The 17,134-nt window shown below is 54.6% G+C and overlaps 7 protein-coding genes across 7 annotated transcripts; 4 read left to right on the top strand and 3 right to left on the bottom strand.

Annotated features, from left to right (window-relative positions):
• Window positions 1-231: 231 nt before the first annotated feature.
• On the top strand, window positions 232-1,038 carry B0T26DRAFT_673187 (Serine/threonine-protein kinase BUD32; the record flags this gene model as incomplete). Its single annotated transcript, XM_060439566.1, has 1 exon — window positions 232-1,038. One exon carries the CDS (start codon window positions 232-234, stop codon window positions 1,036-1,038), a length of 807 nt encoding a protein of 268 aa, XP_060301552.1.
• Window positions 1,039-1,321: 283 nt separating this feature from the next.
• Window positions 1,322-2,384, bottom strand: B0T26DRAFT_748872 (uncharacterized protein; the record flags this gene model as incomplete). The annotated part of the gene is made up of 2 exons (XM_060445020.1): window positions 1,322-2,258; window positions 2,359-2,384. The coding sequence occupies 2 exons, from the start codon at window positions 2,382-2,384 to the stop codon at window positions 1,322-1,324; spliced, it is 963 nt and encodes a 320-aa protein (XP_060301551.1).
• Window positions 2,385-3,510: 1,126 nt separating this feature from the next.
• On the top strand, window positions 3,511-4,299 carry B0T26DRAFT_748871 (AP complex, mu/sigma subunit; the record flags this gene model as incomplete). The annotated part of the gene is made up of 5 exons (XM_060445019.1): window positions 3,511-3,521; window positions 3,582-3,615; window positions 3,672-3,789; window positions 3,858-4,132; window positions 4,270-4,299. The coding sequence occupies 5 exons, from the start codon at window positions 3,511-3,513 to the stop codon at window positions 4,297-4,299; spliced, it is 468 nt and encodes a 155-aa protein (XP_060301550.1).
• Window positions 4,300-5,812: 1,513 nt separating this feature from the next.
• Window positions 5,813-6,937, top strand: B0T26DRAFT_639332 (Maf1 regulator-domain-containing protein; the record flags this gene model as incomplete). The annotated part of the gene is made up of 1 exon (XM_060437127.1): window positions 5,813-6,937. One exon carries the CDS (start codon window positions 5,813-5,815, stop codon window positions 6,935-6,937), a length of 1,125 nt encoding a protein of 374 aa, XP_060301549.1.
• Window positions 6,938-8,191: 1,254 nt separating this feature from the next.
• Window positions 8,192-11,474, top strand: B0T26DRAFT_699002 (uncharacterized protein). The gene is made up of 2 exons (XM_060441451.1): window positions 8,192-8,871; window positions 8,957-11,474. The coding sequence occupies exons 1-2, from the start codon at window positions 8,509-8,511 to the stop codon at window positions 11,132-11,134; spliced, it is 2,541 nt and encodes an 846-aa protein (XP_060301548.1). The 5' UTR covers window positions 8,192-8,508; the 3' UTR covers window positions 11,135-11,474.
• A 989-nt stretch (window positions 11,475-12,463) lies between these two features.
• B0T26DRAFT_636985 (uncharacterized protein) lies at window positions 12,464-13,351 on the bottom strand (the record flags this gene model as incomplete). Its single annotated transcript, XM_060436888.1, has 2 exons — window positions 12,464-12,853; window positions 13,184-13,351. 2 exons carry the CDS (start codon window positions 13,349-13,351, stop codon window positions 12,464-12,466), a joined length of 558 nt encoding a protein of 185 aa, XP_060301547.1.
• A 2,420-nt stretch (window positions 13,352-15,771) lies between these two features.
• On the bottom strand, window positions 15,772-16,863 carry B0T26DRAFT_636937 (putative methyltransferase-domain-containing protein; the record flags this gene model as incomplete). The annotated part of the gene is made up of 3 exons (XM_060436882.1): window positions 15,772-16,102; window positions 16,311-16,478; window positions 16,610-16,863. The coding sequence occupies 3 exons, from the start codon at window positions 16,861-16,863 to the stop codon at window positions 15,772-15,774; spliced, it is 753 nt and encodes a 250-aa protein (XP_060301546.1).
• Between the last annotated feature and the right edge of the window lie 271 nt (window positions 16,864-17,134).

Raw genomic sequence — 17,134 nt, 5'->3', positions numbered from 1 at the left:
AGTGGTGGTGGTCGCTGCTTTCCTTGCGTCAGAAATGGATGCCGCTTCCTTGCACCACTCCCGCAAAAGCTTTTTCTCTTGACAGGACGAAAACGCTACGACACGACCAAGACGGCAGCATCACGGGCTACGCCGCACGAATCGATCAGCATTGCTAAGACTTTGCTAGTTGCAGCGCAAAACATTACTTGCCTAAGATCCCACCAAGCAACTTCTGCTTGCCCTCTCGAAATGGCTGCCAGCGAGACGACGCAGTTTGCCCCGCCTCAAGTCCTCACATACGACCCCGCGGCAGCCCCGCCATTGCTCATCTCTCAGGGTGCCGAGGGCCGCCTCTACAAGACGACACACGTCCAGCGCGACCGGCCGTGCGTCCTCAAGTATCGCCCGCCGAAGCCCTACCGACACCCCATCCTCGATGCCCGGCTGACTAAGGCTCGCATCACCTCCGAGGCCAAGGTGCTGGAGCGATGCTATCGCGCGGGCGTGCGCGTCCCGGCCGTCTACGCTCTGGACTTGGTCTCGGGCTGGATGATGATTGAGTGGATCGAGGGCATGACGGTGCGACAAGGCATTAACGACTGGCTTGGAGAGCGACCCGAGATCCCGCCGAGCCCTGAGGATTTGCCTGACGACGCACCCCTCATCGACGCCATGAAGAGGATCGGGGCTGCCGTGGGGGATCTCCACCGCACTGGCGTGGTACACGGAGACTTGACGACGAGTAACATGATGCTTCGACCGCAGAAGAACAGCCAGAGTAGCGGGCAGCCCGAGGTCGGTGATGGGCCAAAGGCACTGGAGGGCGATGTTGTTCTCATCGACTTCGGCCTTGCTACGCAGAGTGTCTCGGACGAAGACCGAGCCGTGGACCTCTACGTGCTAGAAAGGGCTTTTGCAAGCACGCACCCGAGGGCAGAGCGCCTGTTTGTCAATGTTCTTGAAGCATATAGGGGCGCCTTCAAGAAAGCGTCTTCTGTCTTGACAAAGCTAGAAGACGTGAGGATGCGTGGCCGGAAGCGGAGTATGCTTGGGTGAATTCCCTCTTGTCTAAGAAAGCCTGAGGAGAACGAGACCAAACCAAAATAAATAAAGCCCCCAATCGAAATAACTGCATTGAGTCAACCACCCAGCGAACCCGACACTTGATCATGACGCGAAACTACATTACAAAAACTCGCTAGGAAAATGCTCATATCCGCTGTCCCGAAATGGCAAAATCACACCTTGGTATATATCAATGGGGGAATAGGTAACTCGACTGACCGCAACTGCAATTCCTGACCAGCTCTCTATGATTCAACTGAGCGCGACGCGAATCCTAACATTCAACCAGGTCGGCGCTCGCAAAATACCCCTTGTTCTCAATGACGCCCCGATCTCTTACTACGGCCGTGTATTTCACGACCCATTGCGGCGCAAGATCGCCCTGTAAGCCTTCAACACTCGTCTCAGGGTCGGCGAGGACTCCGGCCCCCTGGAGACCTTGGCCGAGCAGCTCCCTCAGCGTGCCCTTGGAGAGAATGTCGGTGCAGTCGCTATGGACCAGCAGCTCTATGTTCTGCTCTCGCGCCAGCTTGACCAGCGGAGGCGGCACATTGCAGCAGTTCTTGATGTTGATCTGGTCGACCGTGGGTCGGACTTGTACCCGCTTGAGAAACCTGGCGAGCTTCTCGCTTCCAAACTCGGCGATGCCAATGTCTTTGGCCAGACCGCGGCGCTGCAGCTCCTCGATTGCGGGCCAGGTGGCCGCCTCCTCGTCGTCGTTACCCTGCGACGAATTGAGCTTATCGGCCTCCCACTCGCAGTCCCCGTCAAAGGACATGCCGGGAAAGGATACGACAAGGAGATCGATGCTGGGGGCGCGCAGCTCTTGGAGGACAAGATCCAGCGCCTCGCTGGCATACTTGCCCCTGTCTGATATGGACGCGGTTGGCAGGAAGAACAGCTTGACTGTGATTTGGTATCGGGAGGGCTCCTCGTGCAGCCCGGCTAGGGACCAGTCGATGCGGGGCACGAACAAGACACCATCCTCCTGCGCCGTCCACAGAGACAGGGGTGTGCGGCCCGCGCCCTCGGTTTCCTGGTGGAAGCCGTTTGCGCTGCTGTTGCCATTTCCATTGCTCTGCAATTCCGAATCAGGGGCGTAATCCTGTTGCGCAGCCAAGAAGTTGCTTCGCAGCGAGTTGGTGAATTCGAGGTTGGATCGGTATGCGCCGGGCTTGCGGATGATAGAAGGGCCGCCCGAAACAATGTTCCTAGATGGCGCAAATCAGCCGCTGAGCGCACAGGCAACACCGCAGACAGGGAGGGAGGGGAAGGAGGGGCAGGAGCCACGCCTCGAAATGTCGCACGTACCCGGTTGAGAGTATTAGCTTCGTCATGTCTGCAGAACCACACAGCCGTTATTATGGAGAATTCCCGTTTCTTGTTCAAGCCAAGATGGGTCGAGACAGAGAAAATTCCAAGTTGAGCCCTCAACTCAAGGTTGGTGGGGTTCAATGGGTTATCGGATGTCTATTATTAATGATTCAGGCCGAGCCCCGCTAATAACGAGGTTTGTCGTGGCCTGGACTGCCCGTGACACGCGCGCTGGATAAGAATGCCCTCGATCGGATCTGGGGGTTCCCTGGTTGTCTAAATACCTAGTGTCAAGATGACTGGAGCAATTGACAAGCAAGAACAAGAAGGGGAGTGCCGCAACTCCTGGGGCCCTTGTGACGGCGTTTCATAAATCGACAAAGTGGTGAGCGCGGGATGGTCACAGTTGAAGACAGATCTAGGCCAACCAGACCATCCCATCGGCGCACTGTTGGCCGAAACGTGGGGAGGTGGCTTCCCCTCCAGAGGCTGGAATCTGTGTCCATGAGTAAGGTACAGACACCAGATAGGCTGGAAGGGCACGCACCGGAGCTGATCTATAATCACAGCATCCGACTATCCATGGATGTCGGCCTGGGCCATTCGGCTACTTTCCAATCTAGAGGGGAACAACCCTGCGTAGAAGCATTTATTCGTTTCCCTAAGCACTTGAAGGAACCCCGCAATAGAAACTCGACATCATGTTGAACTACCTCCATGTTAGACCTTTACAAATTAGAACTTCTGAGAGTCGGCAAATATAATCCTGTTATTAGCAGCGGCCTGTAGAGTCGTGATCGGAATATCTACCTCGGTATCGCAGAACATTCATAGATCCATTCCATTCGGGCATTCTGTATCTGTACGGGTATGTACCCCGTTTTTCCCGCTGAAGTGGAGGTGGGGAAACGCTATTCGTGGGGGGTTCGATCCCCTGAATGTTCATCCCACACAGCAGGTCCTTGGTTGCGGGCCACCCCCAAAAATGCCGTGTACGGAGTAGCTGCTAAACAAATCTCGTGGCCAACCCTCATTTTTGTTGGCGGCAACCTTCACTTTGGCATACCTATGCTCCGATAGCCTCTGATCCACCCACAGCAACTCTGCGCTGCCCAACGTCCCTCGCGTTGGCGAAGGAAGGCCTTCACCATGGCCATCAAGTACGTTCCGGGATCCCATTTTCCCATCGTTCTGGCCTTTAACTAATTGATTCTCTGCAGCTATCTGATTCTCCTCTCGCGCCAGGGCAAAGTGGTTGGTCTCGACTGGGCCCCCCATTCAGGTCACCGAAGCTGACCAAGATCTCCCAGCGTTTGGCAAAATGGTTTACCACCTTGTCCCCAAAGGATAAGGCGAAGATCGTCAAGGATGTTTCACAGTTGGTACTGGCCAGACGAACCCGGATGTGCAACTTCCTGGAGTATAAAGGTGAGCGCCCTCCCTTGACGACATCCCGCCCCTATACCGCGGGTTCCATGGCTGATTATTATCACCAGATACAAAGATTGTGTATCGCCGATACGCATCCTTGTTCTTCATCGCCGGCTGCTCGTCCGAAGACAACGAACTGATCACGCTTGAGATCATCCACCGATACGTCGAGCAGATGGACAAATACTATGGCAACGTCTGCGAGCTCGACATCATATTCTCATTTACCAAGGCATACTACATACTCGACGAGCTTCTACTTGCAGGAGAATTGCAAGAGAGCAGTAAAAAGAACGTGCTGCGATGTATATCCCAACAGGACTCGCTTGAGGATATGGAGGTGTGTATAATTTCCCTGCTCGAAGATGCTTTGTGGCTGGCCTTCTACTTTGTCTCCTGTACACGCGTTTCCCCCCATTCCATTTCTAGCTCTCACGCAAGGCTTCTGATCTCGCTGACCCGTGTCTCTCTCCTCAGGTCGAGGATGAAGTCACGAAGATCATGTAGCGGTTCAAGGCCCTGAAGCGCCGCCCATGTCTCTTTCTCTCCCGAGCAGCGTGTGTCTCGGTTCAAATAACATCGATGGAGCACAGCACAGCTCTTCACTGGCTAATGTATGTTTACGCGGACGACCTAGGATTTTGAAATGGTCGAGCAGGCGCTTAAGGATAGCGGGATCCTCTGAGCCCACCGTGATTTCGTGACGGCACAATAACGACAACGAGCAGATGGAACGGGAATGCGCCGACTTGGGAGAGACACGAGACACGAGACACGAGACACGAGACAATACGAACGCGGAGCAAATGCAACGCGAAAAGGAATTGCAGCTGCCTCTAGCAGAGACGGCTGGGAGGAGGGCGTCCGACTACATCTACCCATCAGGAAAGAGCAAACTCCTTCCGAATACTTTTTAGATATGGGCATTGTAGATAAACAGCTTTGCCGATTATGAACCGAGCCAAGGTCGAATACACGGCCAACCGCTCGTCTAAGAAACACTTGATAACGAAGCGCGGTGTACTAATAAAAAGCTCTCAAGGCACACTTGCTCGATGGTCCATTAGCCATGGCAGACACAGCCATGTGCTCGGGCCTAATGGCTAGTGCATGTCGGGCCATCTGGTGGAGATGGCGCTCGTGGGGCGTTGACGTTATCTCATTCGTTTACGGTTCGGATGCTGCCGCGAGTCCCGCGTGGGAGTGACTCGAGAGCTGGATCGACCCATTGGAGCTCTCTTAAGAGGGGTGGTTTTTAAGACTGACTACCGGGCTAGATTGTCCTACTAAGCCGACGGGAGTCTGCCAAGCGAGTGGGCAAAGCCGGCCGCTGGGCGGGCCATGACCACATCTGGAACATCAAGCCAGCCCCAGACTCTTGGGAACCCATTGCCAGGCCTCTGCCGCCGCCGCCAACTCCTTACGAAACCATTATTCCCCGTTTCTTCTCTCCATTTCTTGATTGCCAAATGCCACGGCAACCTTGCTGCTACTGAGATTCTGCAACTCTTGCCAAGTGTTCCGTTTGCGTGCTTGACGGTTCCCCCACGTTTGGGCTTTGTTCACTTCCCAACTTCTCGGGTTAGCTGATAAGCAGGGCTAAAGCGCGCCTTCCCTTCCCCTGTTCCGGTTCTTCCTTCCTTCACCCAGACATCCTAAAAGGTAAACTCCGCGACTTATTACTTCGATCGCGCCCGCGTTACGAAACCCGAGCATCCTTATCGCTGCGTCGCAGAGCCGAAACGTCTCCAGGAAACGATCGACTCGACCGACCGAAACATACCTAGCAGTCTTCGACCTGGTTGTCATTGTCCGCTTATTAAATGACGACTGACTCCATAGTAATTGCAGCAGCAGCATTCATTCGCCCTTTGATACCGCCAACGGGGAGAAACGGCCCTGCAGCACATCCGGACATCGACGGAGCGCATTCCCCGACACGACACTTGCCCGTCTTAGTGCCAGCTACCAGAGTGCTGGCGCATTCCGTGACAAAATGAAGGTATCGTAACATGTTATCATGGTGGTCACCTACGACGAGATCGCTGCGAGTTTGCTAACGAAACAACCCCAGTTCCTATCTCTCCCGTCATTCGACGTCGTCACCAGCGCGCTCAACTTCGACACGCCAGACTGCCATGTGACTGGTAGCTGTGACCTGTACACCACAAAGGCGGCAGGTTCGGACAAGAAGCTCTACAAGAATATTCAGCAGTCGCTCGAGACGCAACACGCCGCTCTACTCAAGCTTGGCAAGTCGCTGTCCCCGCCCCAGCGCGAGTCAATGGCTGCGAGTCTCAACCTCAACCGCTCGTCGCCATTCGGCTCCCTGGAAGAAGTTGCGAACCGTCGCACGTTCGCGTATCTGATTGCGACACTCAATGCATCACATCCGGACTACGACTTCTCGCATGTTCTGCGCCCTGCAGACTTCAGGCGCGAGCGCATACTCCGTCGGGTCATGAGTCACATTGATAGTACACTACGAAGCGTGCGCCCGACGTCAACCTTTCTCGATTCCGCCATACCACGAAGCTCTCCTGCCAATGGCACAAGCTTTAGCATCTCAGCCGCGCCGTCTTGGGGTCCTCAGATGTGGTCGTTCATCGACAAGGAAATGACGCTGAAGGACTGCACCGCCTTCTCATACCAACCAGCCGATGACCCCTTTGACGAAGAAGAGGGCGCTATCTGGGCATTGCACTATTTCTTCTTCAACAAGACGCTCAAGCGCGTGTGCTACCTCTACGTGCGGGGTGTGCCGGTCATGAGCCATAGTCCCCGCCTTCAACCCCACTCGGTCCTGTCGCGGAGAGCCGGACTGTCGCGGCGCGGTACAGAGGGGTCGGATGATATGGGCACGACTAAGAATGCGCAGTACTGGCTCGGCGACAGGTTCACGGGCCGTGTCACTACTAGCGACGATGACATGGACGGCGACGACGGATTAATATGGAACCGCGACGCCGACGGCGATCTGAACGTACCGTACGACGACGATGACGACTACAGCTTTGAGGAAGAGGAGAGCCTTGATGATCAGACGGAGCCGGATACCGAGAGCGAGGGCAAAGGCAAGCGGGTTCAGAGCCCCGTTCACGGTGTGAGCGAGGATGTGGCGTCGAGAATGGAGATCGATGTCTAAATGCCTCCAGGCTGCTACCTCAGCGCAGTACCGATATCCGGGCTTCCTCATTGCTGGTTCCTCCTGCAATGTGGTGCCCGGAATCGGTTGTGCTATTATACCGGTTCGCGTCGTTCACGGCGGCGCCGACAATGGGTGCGTAGCTTCCAACGCACCCACCAAAACCTCGTGGGATCGCCCAGTCCCAATCTCATGCATACAAATGCGCATTTGAGACGTCGCGTTGCGTTCATCACTACTATACCTTTGGCACATTGCTTTTCTCTTTTCTTTTTTATTGTTTCTGCTCAGTTTCAATTTCTGTCAGGGTTTATGATGTATACCTTTCCATGCAACTGGATGGGACGACTGTTCTAGTTATGTTTGATATGCATTCATGGGCTGTATGGTTATTGGGGTTTCATGTTGTATTTCATGCTTTTATGGCACGCACGACTTTGCTGGCTGAAGGCCTGGGGCCCTCCCTTCTCCTTCGTAGCAAGAAAGCACTCTGTGTCCTTTGGGTAGGCCCAGGCCAGGTTTCATCACAGGCAGGGGCGTAAGGACAGGTTATACGGTGTATTCGGGATGGCTGCCTTGCTTTTTTTGTACTTATTTCGTCTTTGGATCGAAGGGTCTGGTATTCCAGGGCGGGTGGTGCTTTGAAGTCTGGATCGGAGTTCTTCGAGCACTTTAGTCTGCTCCGAGATGCTGCGGGCGTTCCTGAGTCTTGATTAAGCGGGGATAGGAGCATATGACGAGAAATGACATGACTTCCAAACAACTCGGAGACTCTTCTTGAACTTTTATTGAATATGTGTCGCTGTGGAAATCTCAAGCTTTTGACTCTTCGTCGGCTCTGGTAGAAGGGTGATGAAAGCCCAAGCGTAGCTCCTGGCAGCTCTCCATCTCAGGACATCCCCACAAACTCGACTTGCTTCTGGCCATTGATCATGGCCTATACTTTGTGATGATTATACCCACCCTTGAACGCACACCAGGTAGGGGGGCTGTTTGTAAATGCACAAATAATGGGCGCTCTACCACTAATAAGCGGTTGCATTGCTGATAGTTACGAATAATTCCATCCACTATGAATTTATCCCCTCAAATTTGGGTTATCCGTACCAACAGCGAGGGGTGACCCCGCCTATCGAGAACCGCTGCTGTGGGAGTTTGGGGCCGCTGGGAAGGCGCCGGTAAGCCGCTATGACGACATCCGACAAAGTCACGAGCGCGTCCAGCGGCCCCTGCTTTCGCTTACTCCCGTTCAGTAGCTTCTCTCTCAGGCACCTGCCTCATTGTAAGGTGCCTTAGACGTGAAAAAAGGTCCGTCCACGCAGAACCTAGGAGGAAAAGCGGGTGTGTTTTATTATGGCTTTGTCGAATCGCGATTGTTCACAAGCCTGACATTTTGCATCGAGCTCGCCACTCGCACGGTGCCAAGGCCTGGTGAGGGGAGAGATTTGGGGTGATTCCTCCTCGCGGCATCGCCATCACGACGTGTGAGCTTGCCTGTCATCTAAAGGCCGAGAGACGGACAGAGAGAAACCGGCCCACCTCGACTTTTGTACGCTAGAGTCGAGTCGAGCATGGCTGCCGTGACAGCATCGCCATCGGCCTCGTCAATAGTTCCCGCCCAGCTTGGGTTTCTGTCGATTTACAATCCCAGCCTCGGCGCTACAGACGAGACGATTGATGATCAAATTGTCTACTACGCCTCGGTCAGCACCCAGACGGGACAGAAGCGCCGTCGCCACCGCTACAATGCCGCCCGTCCGACGGAGAATCTCTCCAAGGAGGAGCGCAACGAGCGGCTGCGGCACATCGGCCTGGCCCAGGGCATGGTCGAGTTCGGCAAGAGCTTCTCTGGCGGCATGTCGGTCGACACCATCGACACCGAGAGGTCGCGTGTCGTGCTTCACGAGCTGGAGCCGGGATGGTGGATTCTAGCTGTGAGTTAACACCATGCCCCCCTAGCTCTGCGCTGTCGACAAGATAAGACCGCAGCAACTAAACCGAACCCCCCAATTCCCCCAGTCCATCGACCTCACTCGTCTGCCCCTTCCGCCAAGTAGGATAGCTAGCACATCACCGCCTGTTCTCCCGGGCCGGGGGCAAGCTCCCGAGCCGTCAAAAGAACTCGACGAGAAGTTTGAGTACTCTTCTCGCGAGGTCAAGCCAGCTGCGCTATTACTACAGGACTTGCTGCGGGCGCATTCCGTGTTTCTGCTCCACCATGACAGTTCGCTTTCGGCCTTGTTCGTGCGTAGTCAGCGCGCCAAGTTCGCTAGCGTTCTAGATCGGTACTGGGACCAGTTCCTGACGAGCTGGAACGTGCTCCTCCACGGAAATCCGGCATGCAACGTGCTGGGCGGTATTAAGATTGCGGCTTGCGGCGAGCTGGGAATCGGCGTCGGCGAAGAAGAGCGAGGCAGCGGCGAGCGCGAGGTCCTGGAGAGTCTTGTCAACCGCGTCGAGGGCCTTGTGGACCTTGTCGTCAGCAAATTTGGGGAGGACAACCTTGCGATTGGGGAGAAAGAGCCTGCTGCCGGAAAGGGCTTGAAGGGTGATTTACCTTCTGATGACGATGAGTCGTGGCTCGGCACCGGGAACGAGACCGGCGCTGAAGACGGTGCCGTGTTTCTGGGCATCGGTGCCTTATCAAAACATTCTCTCAGGGGCATCACGAACTGGATGGAAGACATGTACACCTGGGGCGATAATGCCTATGGCGTGACCGACAGTCCGACGGCGACAAGGTCACAGATGAGGAATAAAAGGACTCCCAAGCGTGGTGCTGTCCCACCACAGCCACTATCCGCGGGTGACTTGCAACAGAGCGCGAAAGCGCAGCCTGGGTCAGCCGATTCCCAGGCCCCCAAAGATTCCCAAAATAAGGACAAACGTAAAGTGGGATCATCTGAGGCTGTAGCCCACTCTAGTCATCCGGAAGAGAGTACGGAGGCTTCTGGAGGAGGCATGGATAAGCTTTTCAGCTATCTTAAGCTGGGATATGGAACCTCCTGGACTCTGAGCAGTTCCGCCCTTACTGAGGTAGATGGCGGCAAACACCATGGAGTTGGAGAGGGAGGCGATACGGCAAACGCTACGAGCTCACACAAGCGCCCAACCAACGCCACTTCTGGCCACTTCTTGATAGGGCTAAAGGGTGATATCGATGGAGCCGAGATGCCAGTTGAGCAAGAAGATTCTAGCTCTCCAGGTCCGACAGAAGTTGGGGACACCAACCCTCGAATTCTTCTCCGCACCTTGACCGTTGAGCTCGACGCGGAGGCGGAGGATCGCCCAGAATCTCGGACTGTCAAGGATCTCGGCAGACAAGATGCGGCGCCGGCTGTGCGGAACGTCGGCTCTGAGGGTAGCGTCACCGCGGCTGCTGGGGGGAATTTTGACAGCCAGGACGTCAACAAGATCAAAAAACTTCGCGTCGTCGTCTACGTCAACCAGCCATTTATGTTTGTGTTCTTGTTTCAGCTCCGCACCGAGTCGCTGTCTTGGGAGAGCTTCTACCGGTCCCTACACTCCCAGCTGGTACCTGTTCGCAAACCGCTGCTGACCTCGACGGCCTACCGGCCAGGCAAGCCCGACGTGGGCTCTTCGGTGTCCGCGCAGATCCACGACCTGGTCTGGGATCCCCAGTCCCTCACCATCCACTCTACGATACCCAACATCCCCGAGCCGGCAGCCCTCCCCGGTGTCCCATACATATGGTCCCGGATCGAGGCCCTCAACACGCACAATCAGATACTTAATATGTTCATGAGCACGCGCGAGGATCTCTCCGAGTTTGAACGCACCTGTAAGACGAGCCGAGGTTGGTGGGTTGTCTGGAACCGCATCCTCGAACAGGCGCCGCCTCGCGACGTTAAGGGTCGAGGTGTAGACCGGCAGGAGACGCTGGAGAGAAGAAGATCAGATGAGTCAGAAGTGGAAGACTCGGATGGGCTCGACGAGGACGATCAACACGAACAGCGACTCACGCCTAGGCAGGAGCTCGTTGTTAGTAAAGAAATATTCTTAATCCGAAAGGCAAGCGACCACGCTAGCGCTGGCGGGGTGAGAGGCGTCAGCGCCTCGTACATCGTTCCCGGCGCAGCTGCGGGCGGGTGGGCTGATGGCGCCAGCCGCCTGGCTCAGGGCATCGGCGTGGACACGCGGAGGTATATTGAAGGGCTTCTTAGCATGAACAGGTGAATATCTCTAGCCGCACGCGCGCTGCAATTTAGTACCCACAAGTACATACATTGCTTCAGTCTAAAACAGGCCCGTGGCTGGTCACAATCCAGCGGCGGAGAAGAGAGAGGGATGAAATCTCGGTCCTAGAATACATCTTAACAACAAGGGAGGAAATAGACAGCTGGCATAGATAGCATCTAAGTAGGTACTGTAGGGTAGGTTTGTAACGAATGAGACCCCAACCGGTTGGAGATATTCTCTGCATTCCTCGCTATTCGCCATGGGTACTTTATGTAAAGGGTTCTGGAGGTGACACTCATGATCTCAGTCCTATGTTGGTTTCAGAATCACAGGTTAATTTTACTATCCGAGGTGATACTCAAAATGTCCATCCTAAGAGACGTTCACGGTAATGCCAAAACAGCAGCTCTCGTCAGGCACAGTTGAGTCATGTAAATTTTATTCATTTGAATATAAACCTGGATTCGAACCCAATCTGCCTCATCGGCAGACTAGTCAGTCAATCCATGGAGTTGAGCTAACAGGGCTGCTTCCCCTCCCATACTATGTAGGGTAAGTAGGTAGGTAGGTGAAAATATGTACAGCGAAAGAAGAGAAACCTGTGTTTGTTGCGGGTAAGGGGCGTAAAGCAAAGAGTTTCGCTCCCTCTTCTTTTCGTTCCCCCCTCCCCGCAATCCTAGGTCGGTCATAAAGCGCGTCTTTGTAAAAAAAAATTGGGGGTCGAGGAAAAAATGGGTTGGGGTTGTGATGTTTGAAATGCCGGTTTTGCTTTGCCCCCCTCATGAGATGGTCCATCCCCTCCTCCAAGCCTGGAGTGTGCCATGAGTTTATGCAAGAAAGGGAAAGACCCGTCCGTGTCCAAAAGAACAGAAAACGAGAGGGAAAAAAAGTCGTGGGGGTATAGAGGTTTCTCAGGATATGTTCTGTTTCCCTCTCTTTTCTTTCTTCCGTTGGATCGAAATTTCGCCAACTAGCTTGCTTATGTGCGGAAATTTGTACGAGGGGAAAAAAGAAAACGGCCGAAACATGTCGTTAGGTCCACAAACATCACTTCCGGTATATGTTCAGTCATTTCATATTCTTCCTCCCCGGTGGTGGTGCGGCCGACGACGACCAAAAGAGAAAATAGGCGGGATTGCTCCAAGGGTGTCCAAAAAGAGAAGAAAGATGCCGGTGGAATGCAGAAGGCAACTAAAGGGGGGGCTCCTACTTGGGAGCCGGACCGTGACGCGACGACACGCTCAGCGAAAGGTCGAGAAAAGATTCAAGATGCGGGCCTTGGCCGTCATTTCTTGTCGATATGCCAATGAGATCCTAGTGTGCCGCCTAGTCGAGGAACTTCCACTGAACTTTGCCGCGGCCAACACCGAGGGAACCGAAAAGATCGACAAAGAGTTTCTCTGAGCCGTCGATGGCGTCAGCTTCGCAGCCCATGCACTTGTCGCGGCAAGTTGCCGTGAGAGTCTTGCCGCCGTAGCTGACGGCGACCTTCTTGTTGCACATGGGGTTCCCATTCGACTGGAGGCCCATAACGATGTGCGACAGTGCCACGATGTAGTCGCTCGTGTCCTTCCCGGCGTCGTCGAAACCGCATGCGCCCATGCCCAGGGTGTAGTAAGTGAGGTCGCCGGTATAGCCGCCGGACGTGGAAGTGCCAGCAACCGCGGCGGGGGGCGAGGATGGGGCAGCAGGGGCAGCAGGGGCAACTGGAGCCGCCTTGGCTGGCGGTAGCGAAGGGGTGGGCGAAGGAGCGACGGGTGTCGGAGAGGGAGGCTGGACAACTGGCGCTGATGTTGAGGTAGTGGCCACAACAGGACTTTGAACAGGAGGCACGTAAGTAGCTGTCTCGGAGAAAATAGGGACCGGGGGAGCACTCGAGGTCTTAGGGACATACGGAGCAACGGGGGCGGGACTTGATGAGGCACCCTCGAAGAAGTTTCCAGGACGGCGCTGGGTGGTCGTGGTCGTGCTTGGGACCTGGGCCGCATGCACCTGCACAGAGGGCAGGATGGTTTCGGTAGTGCTCTCGTCAACAATCTCGGTCACAGTCTCGTAGACAGTCTCGGTCACCCATTCCGTCACCAAGTCGCGCTTGTGCGGGTGGGCGTGAACGTGACCCCTCTTCTGATGGCCATGACCGTGGCCGAAGTGACCAAAGGGTTGCGCGGTAGCAACTGAGGCCAACAGACTTATGACAATGGTGGATGATTTCATGGCGGAGGATACGCCGTTCGTTTAATGGCGGAACCAAAAGAAAGAAATGCGTTTTCCTGGTAGTTTAGGCCAGGGGCAGCACGTTTGGCTGGGCGAAGCAAGGGAGGGAGGGATATATCTCTGTCCCTTTCACCAGAAGCCAGGGTATCCAAAAGAACGAAAATCGTGAGGCTGAAGACTGATTTTGGTCCGTCGTGTAGGCAAGATATACCTAGGCAGTGAAAAGGAAAAGACTGAAGTGTCTTGGCAGTTCCGTCTTGTTGTTGTGAGACGATATCGACCTGACGGTGGTGCTAGCAAAGACTGCCTTGTGTTCGTGTATATGCCGAGTAATGTACCGCGTCGGTAAGCTATGTGTTGTAATGTTTGGGGTGCAAAATGAACGTCTTGTCCTGAGCACTGCTCGACGAAGGAATGGAATCACGTCAAGTGGGTGAAGCAAAACAAGGGACTGTGGGTGGGAAAAAGGGACAGAGAGGGCAGTTCTGCGATTTAAGAAGTGCATTCACCCCCCAGAGCCCCCAGTGTTATGGTGGTCGGGTTCCCGGGGGAGCGGCGGGCAAAATCAGGGCAAGGGTCGGTCGGGGCACCGTGGCACGGTGGGGATCCCATGGGAGCCCGCACCAGTGGAGGCGCAAACGTTTTTTTCTTCTGTTTTCTCCTGGCTCATTGGTCCATCGGTCAAGCCCCTTGGCTTGTGCCGGACCGGTACGCTACTAGATACTTCCTCCGGACCCATCTATTGTTAGTACAGTTCCTCCTTCTAACTCCCGTGTATGGATACCTGTGCTGTTACCTTACCGTAGTATGCCTCTGTAGTGTATGTAGACTGTCCTCGCAACGTCCTGACAACCAGCATAGGTTGTTTTACATCCCATGTTCGCGTGTCTTGACCCCAATTTCAGTCATTAATAATAGGACGAAAGAGTAAATACTCTCTAGTTTATACTCAACCCAAGAGAAAATGGAGAAATTTCCCAGTCTTGCCAGCTGCCATGATGGATCAATCATGGGAAGCGGTCAATGAACGAGGTATTTCTGGCCGCGCAAGTTTGTGGGTGCCGTCTGTAGCTTGCTAACACGGCTGCCCGACGCGCGGCGTAGCTGTACACTATCCGAGGGGAGGAAAGGTGAGGGGGAAGAGGAGGGGAGGGGGTTGATGTGAGTTGGTGACAGCGGGCAATTCTTGACAAGAGCGGCTGTTCCTTGCAGCATCATGCAAGGTACGCGGGAAATCACTCGGCCCCTTGTTCTTTTCCAGGGAACTGAGCCACGCGAGAGCCAAGCTCAGCCAACGACGGCCCAAAAGGGCTGCCTTTCCAGCTAATCACAGCCGCAACTTGTTTCCTTTGGCCCCGTTTCGGCCCACGTCGATCGGGTACCCACCAAAAGCTTGTGGTCTCGAGCCCTCCACGAATTTGGACGCCGGCCCCTCCAGCGATTCCGTCTGCCGTGCTTCCCATTTGCGCCAATTCCAGTGCGCACGCCCCTCCAGTCATGCCCGAATGTGGAGAGGAAAAACAGAAAACAGAAACTTTTTACCAAATCGAAACATTCGTGGCAGCCCCCTCCTCCTCCATCCCGCCGCTATCCGGCGCTCGGAGGCCTGAGCTGGCAAGTAGGAAAAAGCGTTCATCCGAAGTTGGCTGGGGGGACGGGACGATCACGGCACGGTTGATTTAGGAATTTTTGTGATCAAATGCGTTCTTAGCTCTGATCCCGCCAGGCCGAACGGCGAGTCCAGCCAGGCCAAAAATCCGGGTCTTGTCTCCGTAAGACGATGATTTTATCCAATCATCCGTCATTGAGCAATCCTGTCTCGAAACGCACCAGTGCTGGGAAACTCAATTGCTCCCTCTGCCACGGCGGTGTCATCCGTGCTAATATACAGTTGAGACATTGGTAATACGGCGCCGTCGCCTTTAGTTAGTCAAAGGAAAAATTCTCTTCGTGCCGGACTCGAGTTTCTGAGCAGTCTATGTACTCCCAAATGCCTGGACGAAATGTTCTCTATGTGCAACCAAGCGGGAGAGGCCGAGGGCAAAGGAAGTTAAAAAGTTGTTATTGTGTTATTATAGTCTCTACCTACTCCAAACAGCGCTTCCTCCTCGATTGTCTTTATCCTGGGCGAGATTGTTGGCCTTGATCACTTGCTGATTTCGGGCGTCAATGGCGTGATTGCTATCATGAACATGGCCTCTTGCCGTTGGAGCTTTGCGGGCGGCTCCTTATGTGGGTGCCTTGAGCACTCATGAACACATCCTGTCTCACTTGCTACATGTTTGCTTGGATACTGTGACTTGTTGACACACTGCAGTTATGGGCGGGCTTGCAGCTACCTACCTCTAAAAGTCTATTCCGCCTCCTACATAAGCGCTGCAGCTAAAACACACGCTCTACCAAGCAAGCACCGGGCTTCTTTACTGGGCCAAAGAGGCAACACGAGAGGGGGTGGGCTCGGGAGATTTTCGAGTGAAGGCAACCAAGAATATGCCATGTCGGCTGAAAATCGGCCGGTCAGCGTCCTCGATCTCCGTTACATGAAATGATTTCCTAGCAGTTTTGAACATGTGTATGTCGGCCCGTCGTCTCTTGTTGAAACAAAAGTAGATGGTGGCCAAGGGGTTCAGCTCGAGCAAGTCGTGCAGCGTTCGTAGCAGCAGCGGAAAAGCAGGCTCAAAGTACACGCAGTCGGCCGCGAGAATAATTTCGGGCTTGAAGTCGACAACTTCTGGCGAAAGCGGCACGCCCCTAATGCCAAACCGCCCGACAAATATCATCGTTAGAACACCCTTCTTTCTCCGTGTGTAGTTCACACGCTCGGGAAGGCCGAAGCAGGTAACAGGCCCCGATGATCCCGCGAAACCCCGCGTCCGGTTGGGCGCTTTTGAAGGCGGGTCCAGGGGGAAGGGGGGAAGGGGTGCCGGCTCGCGCAAAACACCCGCAACTGAAAACTCACCAATTGAGCACTCTGGTTTCGACCTGGCCCTGGAGTCTGTTCAAGACAATGTTGTGCTGCATGAGCGCCTCCATCTCCACTTGGTCGGTGATGTACAGAGGGAGATCGATGCTAGAACCTTTGGCGATTGCCAGGCCTACGAGCCCGCTCCCGGCGCCGAGCTCTAGGCTTTGAACGGGAACAGGTTGTCTGTCAGCATTTTCCGGCCAAAGACAAATCGCTCTTATCACTTTCATTGCACCATAGCCACCGCCCACAACACCACGAGGTAAGTGAAGACAGCCAGCAAAGGCACAGACATTCTGGAGTGTTGCAGCTTATCTCGATGGTATCGCAGCATGTGCTTGGCGAGCACTATCCCGGCGGGCCACAGCTGCCCTCCGCATCCCGTCTTCAGATCCTCGTGGAGCTTCAGGGGCTCGGCCAAAAGACCCGAAAAGTCGAGGAATGCTGTGTCTCCCGCGCGCTTGTAGTCGGGCACCGGCGCCAGCTGCTCGTCAACATCAAACGTCGAGAACCCGTCAGGCAATGCCGCTTCTTCCTCGTTCCTCATGTCGGGCTTTTTTAGTGTGTCTTGCGCTTCGTCTGCTCCTTGGTATTCTTTGGACGTTGAGCTGCTGATACTAGTACATACAACGTGGGTGGCGCCATCGTCAGTCTCCCGAAACCGCACAAGATTTTATTTAAGTTTTCCAGGGATGCTGTTTGTGGGCCGTCTCCTTGCTGACTAGCTCGCGTTTGCTGTCCGCGGCTTCCTGCCATGCCACATCATCCCATCCCGCAAGTGTCAGGAAGCATACATGGCAGGAACGTTCAGGTTCTCT

This window comes from Lasiosphaeria miniovina (assembly GCF_030549165.1).
Source record: "Lasiosphaeria miniovina strain SMH2392-1A chromosome Unknown B0T26scaffold_2, whole genome shotgun sequence".
NCBI classification, from domain to species: domain Eukaryota; kingdom Fungi; phylum Ascomycota; class Sordariomycetes; order Sordariales; family Lasiosphaeriaceae; genus Lasiosphaeria; species Lasiosphaeria miniovina.
Note: the sequence above shows the minus strand (reverse complement) of the source record. Positions and strands in the feature narration are given on the sequence as shown.

Coding starts and splice junctions, on each gene's coding strand:
- B0T26DRAFT_699002 (XM_060441451.1), top strand. CDS start 8,509: ATGGCTGCCGTGACAGCATCGCCATCGGCCTCGTCAATAGTTCCCGCC. Junction 8,872..8,956: donor CGGGATGGTGGATTCTAGCT/GTGAGTTAACAC, acceptor CAATTCCCCCAG/TCCATCGACCTCACTCGTCT.